The following is an 18,878-nucleotide window of genomic DNA, read 5'->3' on the forward strand; positions in this document are numbered from 1 at the left end:
GTTTGAGTGCTGAACACTTGACGGTCCCACGGTTGGCAAGTTGGAACTGTGAGATTCACTACGTGCACCACTGGTATTTTGTGGAAAAGCACATGTAAGATTCTGCAACAGTCTCTGCTGATACTCCTGCATGCGTGCATCCCTTTCTATGGCAGGAATAATTTCTGCAAATTTACTTTTGTACCGGGGATCTAACAGTGTGGCAACCCAGTAGTCAGGATTATTTCTAATTCTCACAATTCGAGGGTCATGTTGCAGGTAGTGCAGCAAGAAGGCACTCATGTGTGTTGCGCATCCAGGAGCACCAAGTCCCTGTTGTGTTGGTGGCGAGGTAACAATCATGCTTCCTTCCTCTGTCCTCTCCCCCCAACCTCGCACAACAGAAATGTGATCAAGGTCTCCCTCATCTGATGAGTCTTCCATCAGTTCATCCTCCACTTCTTCCTGGGCTCCTGCACCTTCCTCACTAGTTTGGCTGCTACCATGCGCCCTGGTAAAACCATCTCCCCCACCCTCACATGCCTGCCGCCTTGGTGCTGCCGACCGTCTGGACCTTGCAGATGTTAGCCCTTCCGCATACAACTCCTCCTCCTCTACTTCCTCCACCTCCTCTTGTGCCACCACCTGACTCCGAATTCTGTTTAACATGTGCTCCAGCATGTAAATCACCGGAATAGTCATGCTGATAATGGCATCGTCAGCACTAAACATCTTCGTCGCCATTTCAAAACTGTGCAGAAGGGTGCATAGGTCCCTGATCTGAGACCACTCCTCCAGCGTGATTTGCCCCACCTCTGAATCTCGTTGGCCCAGGCTATACGTCAGAACGTATTGCACCAGGGCTTGTCAGTGCTGCCACAGTCGCTGCAACATGTGCAGAGTTGAATTCCACCGGGTAGGCCCATCGCATTTTAGCCGGTGAAGTGGCAGGCCCAACGACTTCTGTAGAGATGTAAGTCGCTGAGCTGCGGGATGCGAACGGCGGAAGTGAGCACACAGCGACCGTGCCCTCTGCAGAAGGCCATCTAGTCTGGGATAGTGGGCTAAAAATTGCTGGACAACCAGGTTCAACACGTGAGCCATACAAGGCACGTGTGTGACATTGCCCCGGCGAAGGGCCGCACCCAGGTTTGCAGCATTGTCGCACACGGCCTTCCCTGGTTTCAGGTCCAGTGGAGACAACCATTCATGAAATTGGTTCTCCAGAGCTGACCACAACTCCTCAGCTGTGTGACTCACATTTCCCAGACATTTCAATGTAAAAACCGCCTGATGACGTTGAGCCCTACTGCCAGCATAGTAAGGAGGTGTGCAGGATCCCTTCTGCGCAGTTAGAAAGCTTGTGGCATGACCAGACAGGCTTTGGGTGCAGGTGGAAGACCGAGAGGAGGTTGAGGAGGCAGAAGCAGTGGTGGAAAAATGACATAAAGAGGATTGACGCACAACTCGTGGGGACGGCAAGACTTGGACAGCAGCCCCTTGTCCTGCTGTCACCATAGTTACCCAGTGCCCAGTCAGCGACATGTAACGCCCCTGTCCATGCCTACTCGTCCAAGTGTCTGTGGTGAAATGCACCCTGTCACACACAGAGTTTCTCAAAGAAGCGGTGATGTTGTGTGCGACATGCTGGTGGAGCGCAGGCACACCTTTCTTTGAGAAGTAGTGCCGACTGGGGATCTGGTACTGGGGCACTGCGACGGACATAAGGTCTCGAAAATCCTCTGTGTCCACCAGGCGGAAAGGCAGCATTTCTGTAGCCAAGAGCTTGCAGATGGTGAAATTCAACCTCTTAGCTTTCTCATGGCTAGGAGGAAATGGTCTTTTACTTGTCCACATCTGAGGGACCGAGGGCTGCTATTGTGCTTAGACGGGGTTGATAAGGGTGTCCCCGGCAAACTGCCGGTCTGTGAGGAAGATGCAGGCGGACATGTTAGGTTGCCTTGATCCAAAGGTGGTGCTATCGATGTCGGACAGCGCTCAAGACCAGCTGGTGTTACCACCTCCAAAGAAAATGATGACCTGCCAATCACGCTGGCTGTTGCGGGTAAAGAGGTGGCAGGTCTGCGCCCCAAAACAGGTGTGACTGCTGTCCCCCCAGTCACAGAGGATGAAGAGGCCGCGGATGCACAAGATATGGCAGACGGTGGTTGGCCCGGCCGGCTAGACCGCATTGTAGCACACTGAGCTTCCCACTGCAACTTATGCTTCATGTCCATGTGCCGGTTCATGCATGAAGTACTCAAACTATGTATTTTTTGGCTTCTACTTAGCTTTTGCTGACAAATGTTACAGATAACACGAGTTGGGTCATCTTTATCGATCTGAAAAAATGCCCAGGCTATGCAAGGCTTAGCACCCATGCGACCTGAAGAGCCACCACGACTTGTGGTGAGAGGCAGAGTTGTGTTTGAGGATGCAGTTGTTGACGTGCTTCCAGTACTACGTCTCTGTCCAGGAAGGCGCAACCTGACCTCGTCGTCACTAGCATCTTCCTCCACCTCCTCTGCTGACCTCATCTCTTGGCTGACTGTGGGTTGACAGTAAGTGGGATCTCCGACCTCATCATCATCACCCTGTGCGTTATCACACCCGTCGTCCTCAGAGCCAACCTGTTCCTGCCCTGACAAAAAACTAAAGTTGTCGCTCCAATCAGGTATTTGAGTCTTATCATCGTCTTCCTCATTGTCTCCACCAACAGGAGTTACAGTTTGGGAATGAGGGTCTACATTATGGTCAGAACCTTCTGCGTCTGGTCCTGGATCCGACTCATAAAGATTCTGGGCATCAGTGCAGATCATTTCCTCGTCTGGATTCACAGAAGCGCTGGAGTCGACCTCTGATTCCCAGGCTATAGTATGAGTAAACAGCTCTGCAGACTCAACCATCTGTTCTACCTCATACTCAGACGGGCAGCTGGAGATTTGGGAGCTGTGAGGAAGCAAGTGCGATTTGGGTGACACCTTTGAGGACTGGAGTATTTGTGATGTTGAAGTTGATGTGGAGGAGAGCCCACTTAAAGGAGCACTTGATATCCGTTGAAGCACCTGCTGTTTTTGTGCCTCATCTGGAATTTGTAGCGATTGGCGTGGCCGTAAGAAAGGGATCTTATCACATTGTCCGCTAAAAGAAGTAGACATTTTAGTTTGGCTGGAAGATGGTCTTTCTTCTGCACCTACCCCACGGACACAACCTTTTTTCCCCTTCCCAACACGCCTATTCCCCTTTCCACCAGCAGCAGGCCTTTTTCCACTCATTTTGGTGGTTAACTAATTCACAACTCTGGAGTTGTTTGCACAAAAAAACAATGGATGGTAACCGAGCAGAGCTGAGTGGCCAAACTGTGGTATTAGGCCAAAACTATTGGCTGGGTTAGATGCAGAAAAAAATTATTTTTAATTTGCAACCTGATGGAGGTCAGTATAGATGGACTAATAGACCAAGTCCCACACACCGCTAGAAGCCCAAATATTTTTTCAGAGCTAGATGCAGAAAAAAATTATTTTTAATTTGCAACCTGATGGAGGTCAGTATAGATGGACTAATAGACCAAGTCCCACACACCGCTAGAAGCCCAAATATTTTTTCAGAGCTAGATGCAGAAAAAAATTATATTCAATTTGCAACCTGCTGGAGGTCAGTATAGAAGGACTAATAGAACAAGTCCCACACACTGCTAGAAGCCCAAATATTTTTTCAGAGCTAAATGAAGAAAAAAATTATTTTTAATTTGCAACCTGATGGAGGTCAGTATAGATGGATTAATAGACCAAGTCCCACACACCGCTAGAAGCCCAAATATTTTTTCAGAGCTAGATGCAGAAAATTTTTTTATTCAATTTGCAACCTGATGGAGGTCAGTATAGATGGACTAATAGACCAAGTCCCACACACTGCTAGAAGCCCAAATATTTTTTCAGAGCTAGATGCAGAGAAAAAATATTTTTAATTTGCAACCTGATGGAGGTCAGTATAGATGGACTAATAGACCAAGTCCCACACACTGCTAGAAGCCCAAATATTTTTTCAGAGCTAGATGCAGAAAAAAATTATTTTTAATTTGCAACCTGATGGAGGTCAGTATAGATGGACTAATAGAACAAGTCCCACACGCTGCTAGAAGCCCAAATATTTTTTCAGAGATAAATGAAGAAAAAAATTATTTTTAATTTGCAACCTGATGGAGGTCAGTATAGATGGACTAATAGACCAAGTCCCACACACCGCTAGAAGCCCAAATATTTTTTCAGAGCTAGATGCAGAAAAAAATTATTTTTAATTTGCAACCTGATGGAGGTCAGTATAGATGGACTAATAGACCAAGTCCCACACACTGCTAGAAGCCCAAATATTTTTTCAGAGCTAGATGCAGAAAAAAAATATTTTTAATTTGCAACCTGATGGAGGTCAGTATAGATGGACTAATAGACCAAGTCCCACACACCGCTAGAAGCCCAAATATTTTTTCAGAGCTAGATGCAGAAAAAAATTATTTTTAATTTGCAACCTGATGTAGGTCAGTATAGATGGACTAATAGACCAAGTCCCACACACTGCTAGAAGCCCAAATATTTTTTCAGAGCTAGATGCAGAAAAAAATTATTTTTAATTTGCAACCTGATGGAGGTCAGTATAGATGGACTAATAGACCAAGTCCCACACACCGCTAGAAGCCCAAATATTTTTTCAGAGCTAGATGCAGAAAAAAATTATTTTTAATTTGCAACCTGATGGAGGTCAGTATAGATGGACTAATAGACCAAGTCCCACACACCGCTAGAAGCCCAAATATTTTTTCAGAGCTAGATGCAGAAAAAAATTATATTCAGTTTGCAACCTGATGGAGGTCAGTATAGATGGACTAATAGAATGATGCTATGCCCAAAAGATTTTACTTCACTAGGTGCAGTAAAAAAATTGGTATTCTATACACAGGTGTTATATCTTGCAACACAGATAGGCTACTCCACTGACTAACACACTCTGCAATAGGCCAAAAAGGATTAGCTTTGCTAGATTCAGCCAAATGCTGTGAAAAAAACTTGCACAGCACTGGCACAGACCTGCCTGGCAAAAACTGATAGGAACTCATGTAACCTAGTCCTGAAAAGGACTCCAATTACAATTAGTCTTTACTCCCACAACCTATCTATTTAAGAGCACAGACCTCCCTGATAAAAGTCGTAGGAAATGCTGTAACCTAGTCCTTAAAAGGACTGCAATCACAATTATTCCCTACTCCCAAGCTATCTGTATATTTGTGCGAAAATTGGCTTGAAATTAACAAGGTATAGCACACACAGCAACAGCGGTGCCGTCTAACACGCAGCTGCAGCAGTGAGAAAATGGTGGCGACGGGGAAAATGGCTTGGTCTTATAGGGCAAGGACATGTGACATACACTGCCAATCACACATGCCCTTGCTTGTGTGAAAAAAAGCACTTCGCTCCGTGTGTGCGCTGCTGATAGGCTGACAGATTGCACCTCCCCACTGCAAATGCGGGAAAGAGAAAAAAAAATGGAGATCTTCATTGTTCCTGCACAGATCCATCCCCTGCCCCTCCCCCCGCCCCGCTGTACACTCAAACTGCGTATTAACATTAATTTTCATCATTACTGAGAAAAAATCCAGTTATGATTTTGGTGCACGAACAGTTATCGAACATAACCTCGAACAGCCGAATTTTTCTCAAATTGTTCGTGTTCGCCGACCGGCTCGAACACCGCCCAAAACAGCTCGAATTTGAGATTGGCGAACAGTTCGAGTAGAACAACGCTCATCTCTAGTCTTAAGCCATTAACCATAGGCAATGGCATACAGTTCACTATTATTTTCAGGTTGTCAAAAGAGTTGTTCAAAAAGATCATTGCCTCACACAAAAAAAGAGGAAAAGATGCATAAACATGTAAAGCGGCATTGACTGAATGGTGCTAGAATAATAAATAATAATAATAATAATAAAAATAAAGAAAGTAAAAGTAGCAAATTTTCCTGGAGATAGTTGGAATTATAGCTCGCAAATGAAAAGTTAATTGAAGACTGGATACTCTGGACAACCTGGACGTGGCTTGAAGTTGAAGTGGTCACAGGCTGCTACCAGATTGCTGAGAATGCAAGTGGTCAATTACTGGTGGCAGCAAGCACTGAGATTTCAGTTTGGCCAATAAATGGTGAAGGTCTCCATGCCAAGATTGCAAGACATACCCTTCTAGTGAATCAAAAGTTCAAGAAAAGTTTGCTTCAGTATGTTCAAAACCATACAAATAAACCACAGAAATTTGGGGATTCTATTTTGAGAAGCGAGTAAAGAAAACTGGTACTTTTCAGGCCTATAAATCAGGATTATCTCTGGAGAAGGAAGAATGAAGCATATGCTTACAGTAAAGTATGATGGTGACTCGGTGATACTATGGGGCTGCTGCTTTGCTTCCTCTGACACTGGAAACCTGCAGCATGTGGAGGAAAAGATGGATTCAATAAAGTATCAGGAGATCAAGAGAAAATGTCATGCTTTCTATGAGGAATATGAAGCTGGGGTTTAATTGGACCTTCCAACAGAACAATGATCCCAAGCATACCTCAAAGTCTGCAAAGGCTTGCGAAGAAGTCATGGAAGATGATGAAGTGGCCGTCACAGTAGATTGACTTGAACCCCATAGAAATTTTTTTGTGGGATTTGTAAAAGGCAGGTGCAGCACCAAACCCAAGAATACTAGTGAACTGCTAGCCATTGTCTATGAAAAATGGCTAAAATTCCTCAAAAATGCTAACAGAAGCTAATGTCTGGTTATGCATCACATTTACAGCAGGTTATAACAGCCAAAGATGATCTACTCAGGGCTAAAGACGCCTGTCATGAAGGAGTTGAAAACTTTGGAGGGTAGAGTAGTCAGTAAAAGCGGCATTTTGTGTTGAATTTGGAGAAACCTCTTGTCATATTAGTTGTGTTGAAATATTTGAATTTTTCTTGTTTGACTGGTTTATTGCAAACAGCAGAAAATTTGAAAAATGTATGTAATAAACTGAATTTGCAATGGGGGTGTTGAATCATTTTGAATGTAGCTGCATCTCATGGTTAGCTTTACATGGTCTTACAGTAGGGTGGAGTTACTGCACCTCTTTTTTACTTTCCTGCTTTCAAATGTTTTAGGAAGGCGGAGCCCAAAATCATTACACTGGGCCCACCAATGTGTTAAAGGGGTTATTTGGAACTAAGAGTTTTCTTTTTCCAATTGGGTTAAGAACTTACTGGCAGGTAGGTGCTAACTACCTGCCTGTTCTGCCCTGTGATGATCTGTCCAGGTTCAAAGCAGTAATGGACCACTCCTGCCGGCGATTCCCCTGATTATTTTGACTTCAAGTCAACAGATAAGCACTTTCTCTTCCGCTTTGTTTTGTTGATGGGCCGTCACTGCCAATGTCATGCTGTTTGACAGCCACTTTGCCACTGCACAACTGCAGGTGGCCTGCCATCAATAAGCATGATGTTGGCAGTGACGCCACATTGACAGAGCAAACCAAAAGAGAGTGCACTGCTCTGTTGACTTGAGGTCAAAAGAAGCAGGGGAATATCTGCCTGTGCTGGGAGAGATCTTCAAAGGGCAGAATAAGCAGGCAGTTAGCAAATACCTGCCTTTAAATTCTTAGGCCCCAAGGAGGATTATAATAAATAATAAAAATACCTTTTAGTTGTTTTGTCAAATATTCAAACCATTGTCGCACTGTTGAGTCTCCCAGAAAATAGACAATCTTATCCTTTAAACAGGTGGACATCTCTTCAGTGGTGAAGTCAGGGATCTTGCAGAAGACAGGTCTCCACTTATTTTGTAATACGAAACCGCTGGGAAATGGAGATTCCATTCCAAACTTACAACTGCTTAGGTTTAATGGAGCTGTGGAGATGAGGAAGACAGCAGATTACAAATACACTTCACATTCTCCTCTATGCACACACATATATGGTGCAATTTAATGTAAATAAACAAACATACATGGAGTTTATAGGGCTTTGTATGTCGTAATAAGATATAGTCGCCATGGTTAAAGGGATTCTCAACAATATAATCCCTACTTGTTGGAAAGGTCCCCTAACAATAAGCCAATAAGAATGTGTACCCTTGCTGGTACCCTCAATGATAGGGTGCAGACAGACGGCCGTATAACTCATGCGAAGATTGCATTGCAATCCCAGTACTGGCAGTTTGCTCTCCTGACCTGAGATTGACAGCTGCATAAAAATATATCACGCTGTCATGCTCAGGTCAGGAGAGGTGCCTGTGCAGTGTGATGTGATCATCACACGAGTTTTAAGGTCATCTGTCTGTGCCCATAGACTGTACTCAGGGAAACCATATTGAGGCCCCAATAGATCAAAGCAATTTCACCAGAATTCTGTGATAGTATTATACATCCATACAGTGGCATGTAAAAGTTTGGGCACCTCTGGTCAAAATTGCTGTTATTGTGAACATTTAATCAAGGCCTAAAGTTAAAGATGACTCATTTCCTTTGTATTTTAGGCAAAAAAATATATGATAATTTTTTACATTTTAAAAATTACAAAAAGGAAAATGGGCGAATGCAAAAGTTTGGCACCCTTGGAGATTTGTGTGCTCAGATAACTTTGAGCAAGGTTTCAGACCTTAATTAGCCTGTTAGGATTATGGTTTGTTCACTATCATTGTTAGGAAAGGCCAGGTGATGCAAATTTCCCAGCTTTATAAAAACCCAGCCTCCCCTAACCTTGTACCAAAAAACAGCAGCCATGGGTTCTTCTAAGCAGATGCCTAGCAGTCTGGAAAAGAAAATAGTGGAGTCCCACAAAGCAGGACAAGGCTATAAGAAGATAGAAAAGTGTTTTCAAGTTGCCCTTTCCTTGGTTCGAAATGTAATTAAGAAATGCAATTAACAAGAACAGTGGAGGTCAAGATAAAATCTGGAAGACCAAGCAACATTTTAGTGAGATCTGCTCATATGATTTTCTAGAGAGGCAAATCAGAACCCCCGCTTGACTGCAAAAGACCTCCAGAAAGATTTAGCAGACTCTGGAGTTGTGGTACATTGTCTTGTTGTTCAGAGACACCTGCATAAATATGGCGTTAATGGAAGAGTCATCAGAGGAAAGCCTCTCCTGCGTCCTCACCATAAAATTCAGCGTCAGAAGTATGCAAAAGAACATCTAAACAAGCCTGATACATTTTGGATACAAGTCCTGTGGACCGATGAGGTTAAAACAGAACTCTTTGGCCACAATAATCAAAGGTATGTGTGGAGAAAAAAAGGGCACAGAATTTCTGGAAAAGAATATCTCGCCAACCATTACATGGAGGTGAATCAATAATGCCTTAGGGTTATGCTGTAGCCAATGGCACGGGGAACATTTCACCGCTAGAGGGACGAATGGATTCAATTAAATTTCAACAAACTATTTATTCAAAACCTAACACCATCTGTAAAAAAGCTGAAGTTGAAAAGAGGATGGCTTCTATAAATGGATAATGATCCACAATAGACTACCTCAAAAAGCACAAGCTGAAGGTTTTACAATGGCCCTCACAGTCCCCTTATCTGAACATCATTAAAAATCTGTGGCTTGACCTCAAAATAGCAGTGCGTGCAAGAGGACCCAGAACTGAAATAATTTTCAAAGGAAGAATGGATGAAAATCCTTCAAACAAGAATTGAAAGACTCTTGCCTGGGTACAAAAAGCGTTTACAAGCTGTGATACTTTCAAAAAGGGGTGCTACTAGGTACTAACCATGCAGGGTGCCAGAACTTTTGCATCAGCCCATTTTCCTTTTTTAATTTTTAAAATGTAAGAAATTACAACACATAAATATATATATATCTATAATACAAAGGCAATGTGTCATCTTTAACTTTAGGCCTTTTAGAGATCATTTCATCTTCAACTTGCTTAACTGTTCACAATACCTTTTTGACCAGGGGTGCCCAAACTTTTACATGTCACTGTAGCTTTACAGCAAGCACACTGTGTATACTATCTGTATTGCACCCACTTCACTACATGCACAGTAAGCACTAGATACACAGTTTTGCTACATACACACACAGCTCTGCTGTAAGGAGGTGACATGCTGCCCATGTTCCCCTTGAAGACACATGGCTTGTTGTAATGTGTATTATGACATGCGTTATTAGTGACGGTGTTGTATAGAGAGTTAGGGTTAATGATTGGAACTAGCCTCCCATGATTGGGAGGGGCTCAAGTAAAGGGACAGAGACAGTTTCCTGTCAGGAAGTTCTGCCTGCAGCAGAAGCAGACCTATGGCCTGATAAGTAAGCAGATTTGCATGATGTGGGTGTCCCTGGAGTGAGTGGCACTGAGACAACAGATAGCGAGATCCAGGAAAGAGGCGACAGAAAGTGACAAAAGGTGTGAGTGGCTCTCCGGAGACCTGGGACCTGGGGCATGAAACCAAGCAATGCAATACCGAACTTGCAAGTCCAGGAGGTAACGGGACTGATCAGAGCAGGGAACATGAGATGAAGAGAGTGCCCTTGGCAGTAGTTCCAAGGAGAGAAGGAGAGTTCAGCAGAGAAGCTGAGTAATGGCCATAGTGGCCAAGTAGCTCCCTTAAGGGAAAAGGATGCGGAACCGTGGTTGAAGTTCATGTCTCTCACTGACTGTAGTACCATTGTTGGGGATGAGGCAAGTTCCTAAGGTGCCATACTGGGTGGTGGTGAAGACAGAGGACTAAATAAGGAAGGATAGAGAATATGTGTGTGAAGATGTTCCATGTATTAAGAAAAAAACGTTCATTAAGTTATGCCCCCGCTATCTGTTGTATATTATTCTCACCAAGTTATTGTTTAGTAAAAGAAAGTTCCTTGTTAAGTGGTGGTCTCCCTCCCTATGGTTCTATAGGAGAAGTCCAAGAAGACTGGAGTAGAGCAAATGTTGTCCCTGTCAAAAAGGGGAGGAAGGTGGGCCCAGGGAACTATAGGTCTGTGAGCCTTACTTCTATACCAGGAAAGATCTTTGAACAAATCATTAAACAACATGTATGCAAGTACCTTTATAAGAATGAAGTGCTTAACCAGAGCCAGCATGGGTTTGTAACTAGTAAGTCATGTCAGACTAACTCAATTTCCATCTATGACAGAATCACTGACTGGGTGGATCAGGGAAACACAGTAGATATAGTATTTCTTGACTTCAGCAAAGCACTTGACAAAGTATCTCATACCATTCTTATTAAAAAAATAATATACTAAATTATAATAATTTTTATTTATATAGTGCCAACATATTCCGCAGCACTTTACAATTAAGTAGGGACATATACAGATAATATAAACAATACAATGTATCACATTTCAACAGTTACAGGAGGAGTGAGGGCCCTGCTCGCAAGCTGACAATCTATATGGAAATTGGGGGACACAATAGGTAGAATATGGTCAACAGCCAGTATCTGTCTAAGAGCAGTTACCGTGTGCTATTTGGTGCATGAAGGATGTGGAGACAGATGAATAGGCAGGGCAGATTAAGATTAACATTTAGGGGGGGACAGGGGAGAGTTAGGTTAGTGAGTTAAGGTGATAGGCTTGTCTAAACAGATGTGTTTTTAAAGCGCGTTTGAAGACATGGGGGCTAGATATTAGTCGGATCGTTTGGGGCAATGCATTCCAGAAAACTTGCACGGCACGGGAGAAGTCTTGGAGACGGAGTTGTGAGGTTCGGATTAAGGAGGATGTTAATCTTAGATCAGTTGCAGAACGGAGGGCACGGGAGAGGTGATAGACAGAAATGAGTCATGAGATATAGGGGGTGCAGAACTGTGGAGAGATTTGTAGGTGAGAGAGATGAGTTTGTATAGTATTCTGTGGTGAATGGGGAACCAGTGCAATGACTGGCACTGCGTAGAGGCGTCGGTGAAGCGGTCTGATAGAAATACGAGCCTGGCTGCTGCATTCAGAATGGATTGGAGAGGAGAGTTTGTTTAGAGGGAGACCGATTAGTAGAGAGTTGCAGTAATCCAGACGAGAGTGAATAAGAGTGACAGTAAGAGTTTTTGCAGTATCAAAGGTGAGAAAAGGTCGGATTCTGGAGATGTTTTTAAGGCGCAGGTGACATGAGCGAGTGAGTGATTGTATATGGGGAATAAAGGAAAGTTGTGTGTCAAATATGACTCCAAGACAGCGAGATTGCTGTTTGGGGGTTATGGCGGCGCCACCCAAGGAAATTGAAAAGTTAGGTATAGGTAGGTTAGTAGAGGGAGGAAAAACAAGGAGTTCAGTTTTGGAGAGATTCAGTTTCAGATAGAGGGAGGACATGATGTTAGAGACAGCGGACAGACAATCCCTGATATTTTGTATTAGAGTGGGGGTGATGTCAGGTGAAGAGGTGTATAGTTGGGTGTCATTAGCATAGAGATGAAACTGGAAACCAAATCTGCTGATGATTTGTCCAATAGAGGCAGTATACAAGGAGAAGAGGAGGGGACCTAGGACTGATCCTTGTGGAACCCCGATAGTAAGGGGAAGATTAGAGGAAGAAGAGCAGGCAAAAGATACCATGAAGGAGGGTCAGAAAGATAGGAGGAGAACCAGTAGAGAGCGGTGTCCTTGAGGCCTATAGAGCGGAACATAGTGAGGAGGAGCTGGTGATCCACAGTGTGAAAAGTGACAGAGAGATCCAGGAGAAACAGCAGGGAGTAGTGACCATTAGATGTTAGTAGGTCATTAGAGACTTTAGTGAGGGCAGTTTCAGTAGAGTGTGAGGAGCGGAAACCAACAATTGAATGGACAAGACAACTGTTAGGTGGATTCATAACTGGCATAGTGATCGGACCCAAAGAGTGGTCATAAATGGTTGCTCATCCAGTTGGAAGAATGTCTCAAGTGGGGTACCACAATGCTCTGTCATGGGCCCTGTGTTGTTCAACATCTTTATCAATGATTTAGATGAAGGAATTGAGGATAAACTGATTAAATTTGCTGATGACACAAAGCTAGGAGGGATAGCTAATACTAGAGAAGAGAGAGAGAAGATTCAAAAAGATCTAAACAAACTGGAACTGTGGACAGCAACTACCAGAAAGGTTTTTAACAAGGAGAAATGCAAAGTCCTACATCTGGGCAAGAAAAAATGAAAAAAGCATATACAGAATGGGAGAAATATGGCTAAGCAACAGCACATGTGAAAAAGACTTGAGTATACTAATAGATCACAGACTGAACATGAGTCAACAGTTTCATGCAGCATCAAAAAAGGCAAACACAATTCTTTTAACAGAAGCATACAGGCTAGATCACGTGAAGCAATTATCCCCCTCTACTCCTCTTTGGTCAGACCTCATCTGGAATACTGTGTCCAATTCTGGGCTCCACATCTTAAAAAAGACATGAAGAAACTGAAGCAAGTTCAGAGAAGAGCGACCAAAATGGTGACCGGTCTCCAAACAATGTCCTATGAGGAATGGTTAGAGAGTATTTGGGAAAGTTTAGATTGGAAAAGAGAAGACTGAGAGGAGACTTAATAGCTGTCTACAAATATCTCAAGGGCTGTCACGCTGTAGAGCAGGGATGTCAAACTCAAATACACAGAGGGCCAAAATGAAAAACTTGGACAAAGTCGCAGGCCAACCAGTATACAAAATTATGGGCCCCACGTAGTCTTCCATAAATAATGGTGGGCCCCACATAGTCCTCCATACAGAATAATGGGCCCACATAGGGGTGGTGGTTTTGGTGTTGAGGGCCAAATAAAACCACCCTGTAATCCAGATTTGTCCCGCGGGCCAGTGTTTGACATGTATGCTGTGAAGGGATCAGCTTTATTCTCATTTGCACAAAGAAAGACTAGAAGCAATGGGATGAAACTGAATGGGAGAAGATACAGATTAGATATTAGAAAAAACATTTTGACAGTGAGGGTAATTAACAAGTGGAACATGCTGCCATAAGAGGTGGTGAGTTCTTCAATGGAAGTCTTCAAACAAAGGCTGGATAGACATCTGTCTGAGATGGTTTAGTGAATCTTGCATTTAGCAGGGAGTTGGACCAGATGACCCTGGAGATCCCCTCCAACTCTAACATTCTATGATTCCCTCATTGAACTTTTCAACATCTGATCCTGGGCAGCCGTAGTCACCGGCATCATGCGACCTGCAAGGGCGTAGCAAGTCCATACACCCAGCCAGGACCCCCCACAGCAACCGCCCTGCGCCACGTTACATTGATACACACACAAATCTGCTTCATGTGTGCACACATCATTGTGCTACATGTGCAAACACAACTCAGTTATATCAACACACATAGCATAGCTACATAAATTCACAGCACAGGTACATCAATAGACACACACACACACTCATGCAGCACAACTATAACACACACAGCACAGTAACAACAACACACACAGCACAGCTATATCAAAACACAAACAGCACAGCTACAGCAATACGCAGCACAGCTATAACAAATACACACGCAGCACATTACATCATAACACACACAGAACAGCTACATCAACACCCACCCAGTCCTTATACACTACCACATTCTAAAGTTCCTTCCAGGCATTTGACTGATCACATGACTTCAAAGGTAATTTGGATAGTCAGGACCTGCAGCTTCCATACAGGCTTAACGATGTACAGGTCCTGGTAGTTTTCTCTCCTGCCTTGCACTGATCTGATTTATCAGTGTTAGGCTAGAAGAGAGAGAACTCTGACACTTCATAGTTTTCTCAGTGTGATGGGAAGGACTATATCAGCATTCTTCCCAATCAAAGGAAGCTGCCTCCGGACTATGACTTTCTTTTTAAAAAATGTGTTTTAGTCCAAAAAATACAGTAAATACATTACATTGCTTGACTTGACCCTCTATTACCTACATAGACTGCCGCAGCAAACAGGAGCTAAGCATTTTGGAAGACTGAGCCCAATCATGCATTACATGATCACTAATTCATTTGAATGGGTTCCACGTAATCCATATACCGTGGAGGGGTCACCATAGAGCAAATTATGTTCAGTTGCTTCCCCTGGTAATATTAACCCATTAACCAAAGGTTTTTAATGCATTATATTACAAAAAAACAAGAGTAATTGAGACACTTCCAGTAGTTTTGATCACAGCTAGACAGAATATTAGAGAGATTGTACCTGCACATGTGGATACATTGATGTAATCAAAATTTCCTTGAACATTAATAGCGACATTTTCCCTAAGAAAAAAGTAAAAATCAAATTATTAAATTATTTATGTATCACACATACTGAGTATATATACAGTGGTGGCCAAAAGTATTGGCACCCATTCAATTCTGTCAGATAATACTCAGTTTCTTCCTGAAAATGATTGCAATCACAAATTCTTTGGTATTATTATCTTCATTTAATTTGTCTTCAATGAAAAAACACAAAAAGAATTGTTCTAAAGCCAAATTGGATATAATTCCACACCAAACCTAAAAAAGGGGGTGGACAAAAGTATTGGCACTGTTTGAAAAATCATGTGATGCTTCTCTAATTCGTGTAATTAACAGCACCTGTAACTTACCTGTGGCACCTAACAGGTGTTGGCAATAACTAAATCACACTTGCAGCCAGTTAACATGGATTAAAGTTGACTCAACCTCTGTCCTGTGTCCTTGTGTGTACCACATTGAGCATGGAGAAAACAAAGAAGACCAAAGAACTGTCTGAGGACTTGAGAAACCAAATTGTGAGGAAGCATGAGCAATCTCAAGGCTACAAGTCCATCTCCAAAGACCTGAATGTTCCTGTGTCTTCCGTGGGCAGTGTCATCAAGAAGTTTAAAGCCCATGGCACTGTGGCTAACCTCCCTAGATGTGGACGGAAAAGAAAAATTGCCGAGAGATTTCAATGCAAGATTGTGCGGATGGTGGATAAAGAACCTCGACTAACATCCAAACAAGTTCAAGCTGCCCTGCAGTCCGAGGGTACACAGTGTCAACCCGTACTATCCGTCGGTGTCTGAATGAAAAGGGACTGTATGGTAGGATACCCAGGAAGACCCCACTTCTTACCCCGAGACATAAAAAAGCCAGGCTGGAGTTTGCCAAAACTTACCTGAGAAAGCCTAAAACGTTTTGGAAGAATGTTCTCTGGTCAGATGAGACAAAAGTAGAGCTTTTTGGGAAAAAGCATCAACATAGAGTGTACAGGAAAAAAAAAGAGGCATTCAAAGAAAAGAACACGGTCCCTACAGTCAAACATGGCGGAGGTTTCCTGATGTTTTGGGGTTGTTTTGCTGCCTCTGGCACTGGACTGCTTGACCGTGTGCATGACATTATGAAGTCTGAAGACTACCAACAAATTTTGCAGCACAATGTGGGGCCCAGTGTGAGAAAGCTGGGTCTCCCTCAGAGGTCATGGGTCTTCCAGCAGGACAATGACCCAAAACACACTTCCAAAAGCACTATAAAATGGTTTGAGAGAAAGCACTGGAGACTTCTAAGGTGGCCAGCAATGAGTCGAGACCTGAATCCCATAGAACACCTGTGGAGAGATCTCAAAATGGCAATTTGGAGAAGGCACCCTTCAAATATCAGGGACCTGGAGCAGTTTGCCAAAGAAGAATGGTCTGCAATTCCAGCAGAGCATTGTAAGAACTCATTGATGGTTACCGGAAGCGGTTGTTCGCAGTTATTTTGGCTAAAGGTTGTGCAACCAAGTATTAGGCTGAGGGTGCCAATACTTTTGTCTGACCCATTTTTGGAGTTTTGTGTGAAATTATCAATTATTTGATTTTTGCTTCATTCTCTTTTGTGTTTTTTCCTTGCAAGCAAATTAAATGAAGATAATAAAAGAATTTGTGATTGCAATCATTTTCAGGAAGAAACTGAGTATTATCTGACAGAATTGCAGGGGTGCCAATACTTTTGGCCACCACTGTACATATATATATGTATATATATATATGTATATATATATATACAGTACAGACCAAAAGTTTGGACACACCTTCTCATTTAAAGATTTTTCTGTATTTTTCTGACTATGAAAATTGTACATTCACACTGAAGGCATCAAAACTATGAATTAACCCATGTGGAATTATATAGTTAACAAAAAAGTGTGAAACAACTGAAAATATGTCTTATATTCTAGGTTCTTCAAAGTAGCCACCTTTTGCTTTGATGACTGCTTTGCACACTCTTGGCATTCTCTTGATGAGCTTCAAGAGGTAGTCACCAGTAATGGTTTTCACTTCACAGGTGTGCCCTGTCAGGTTTAATAAGTGGGATTTCTTGCCTTATAAATGGGGTTGGGACCATCAGTTGTGTTGTGCAGAAGGTTGGTGGATACACAGCTGATAGTCCTACTGAATAGACTGTTCGAATTTGTATTATGGAAAGAAAAAAGCAGTTAAGTAAAGAAAAACGAGTGGCCATCATTACTTTAAGAAATGAAGGTCAGTCAGTCCGAAAAATTGGGCAAACTTTGAAAGTGTCCCCAAGTGCAGTTGCAAAAACCATCAAGCGCTAAAAAGAAACTGGCTCACATGAGGACCGCCCCAGGAAAGGAAGACCAAGAGTCACCTCTGCTTCTGAGGGTAAGTTTATCTGAGTCACCAGCCTCAGAAATCGCAGGTTAACAGCAGCTCAGATTAGAGACCAGGTCAATGCCACACAGAGTTCTAGCAGCAGACACATCTCTACAACAACTGTTAAGAGGAGACTTTGTGCAGCAGCCCTTCATGGTAAAATAGCTGCTAGGAAACCACTGCTAAGGACAGGCAACAAGCAGAAGAGACTTGTTTGGGCTAAAGAACACAAGGAATGGACATTAGACCAGTGGAAATCTGTGCTTTGGTCTGATGAGTCCAAATTTGAGATCTTTGGTTCCAACCACCATGTCTTTGTGCAACGCAGAAAAGGTGAACGGATGGGCTCTACATGACTGGTTCCCACTGTGAAGCATGGAGGAGGAGGTGTGATGGTGTGGGGGTGCTTTGCTGGGGATTTACTCAAAATTGAAGGCATATTGAACCAGCATGGCTACCACAGCATCTTGCATCGGCATGCTATTCCATCCAGTTTGCGTTTAGTTGGACTCTCATTGATTTTTCAAGAGGACAATGACCCCAAACACACCTCCAGGCTGTGTAAGGGCTATTTGACCAAGAAGGAGAGTGATGGGGTGCTACGCCAGATGACCTGGCCTCCACAGTCACCAGACCTGAACCCAATCGAGATGGTTTGGGGTGAGCTGGACTGCAGAGTGAAGGCAAAAGGGCCAACAAGTGCTAAGCATCTCTGGGAACTCCTTCAAGATTGTTGGAAGACCATTTCCAGTGACTACCTCTTGAAGCTCATCAAGAGAATGCCAAGAGTGTGCAAAGCAGTCATCAAAGCAAAAGGTGGCTACTTTGAACAACCTAGAATATAAAACATATTTTCAGTTGTTTCACACTTTTTTGTTAAGTATATAATTCCACATGTGTTAATTCATAGTTTTGATGCCTTCAGTGTAAATGTACAATTTTCATAGTCATGAAAATACAGAAAAATCTTTAAATGAGAAGGTGTGTCCAAACTTTTGGTCTGTACTGTACATACATGCATATTTACACTGCTCAAAAAAAATAAAGGGAACACTTAAACAGCAGAATATAACTCCAAGTAAATCAAACTTCTGTGAAATCAAACTGTCCACTTAGGGAAGCAACACTAATTGACTATCAATTTGACATGCTGTTGTGCCAATGGAATAGACAATAGATGTAAATTATTGGCAATTATCAAGACACACTCAATAAAGGAGTGGTTCTGCAGGTGCGGTCACAGACCACATCTCAGTACCAATGCTTTCTGGCTGATGTTTTGGTCACTTTTGAATGTTGGTTGTTCTTTCACACTCGTGGTAGCATGAGACGGAC

At 42.9% G+C, this 18,878-nt stretch overlaps 1 protein-coding gene across 1 annotated transcript in view; it reads right to left on the reverse strand.

The window, feature by feature from the left end:
- Window positions 1–18,878, reverse strand: part of LOC141271497 (NXPE family member 1-like) — a 132,788-nt gene that overhangs the window by 56,081 nt on the left and 57,829 nt on the right. Inside the window, exons 3-5 of the mRNA XM_073681561.1 lie at window positions 15,137–15,198; window positions 13,245–13,250; window positions 7,681–7,890 (exon numbers count right to left, since the gene is read on the reverse strand). Of these exons, the coding sequence (XP_073537662.1) occupies window positions 7,681–7,890; window positions 13,245–13,250; window positions 15,137–15,198 (278 nt within the window). The remainder of the gene's footprint in view (window positions 1–7,680; window positions 7,891–13,244; window positions 13,251–15,136; window positions 15,199–18,878) is intronic.

The sequence above is a fragment of the Phyllobates terribilis genome, unplaced genomic scaffold (genome assembly GCF_046119375.1).
Source record: "Phyllobates terribilis strain yellow unplaced genomic scaffold, ASM4611937v1 Scaffold_5__5_contigs__length_657084704, whole genome shotgun sequence".
Lineage (NCBI taxonomy): Eukaryota > Metazoa > Chordata > Amphibia > Anura > Dendrobatidae > Phyllobates > Phyllobates terribilis.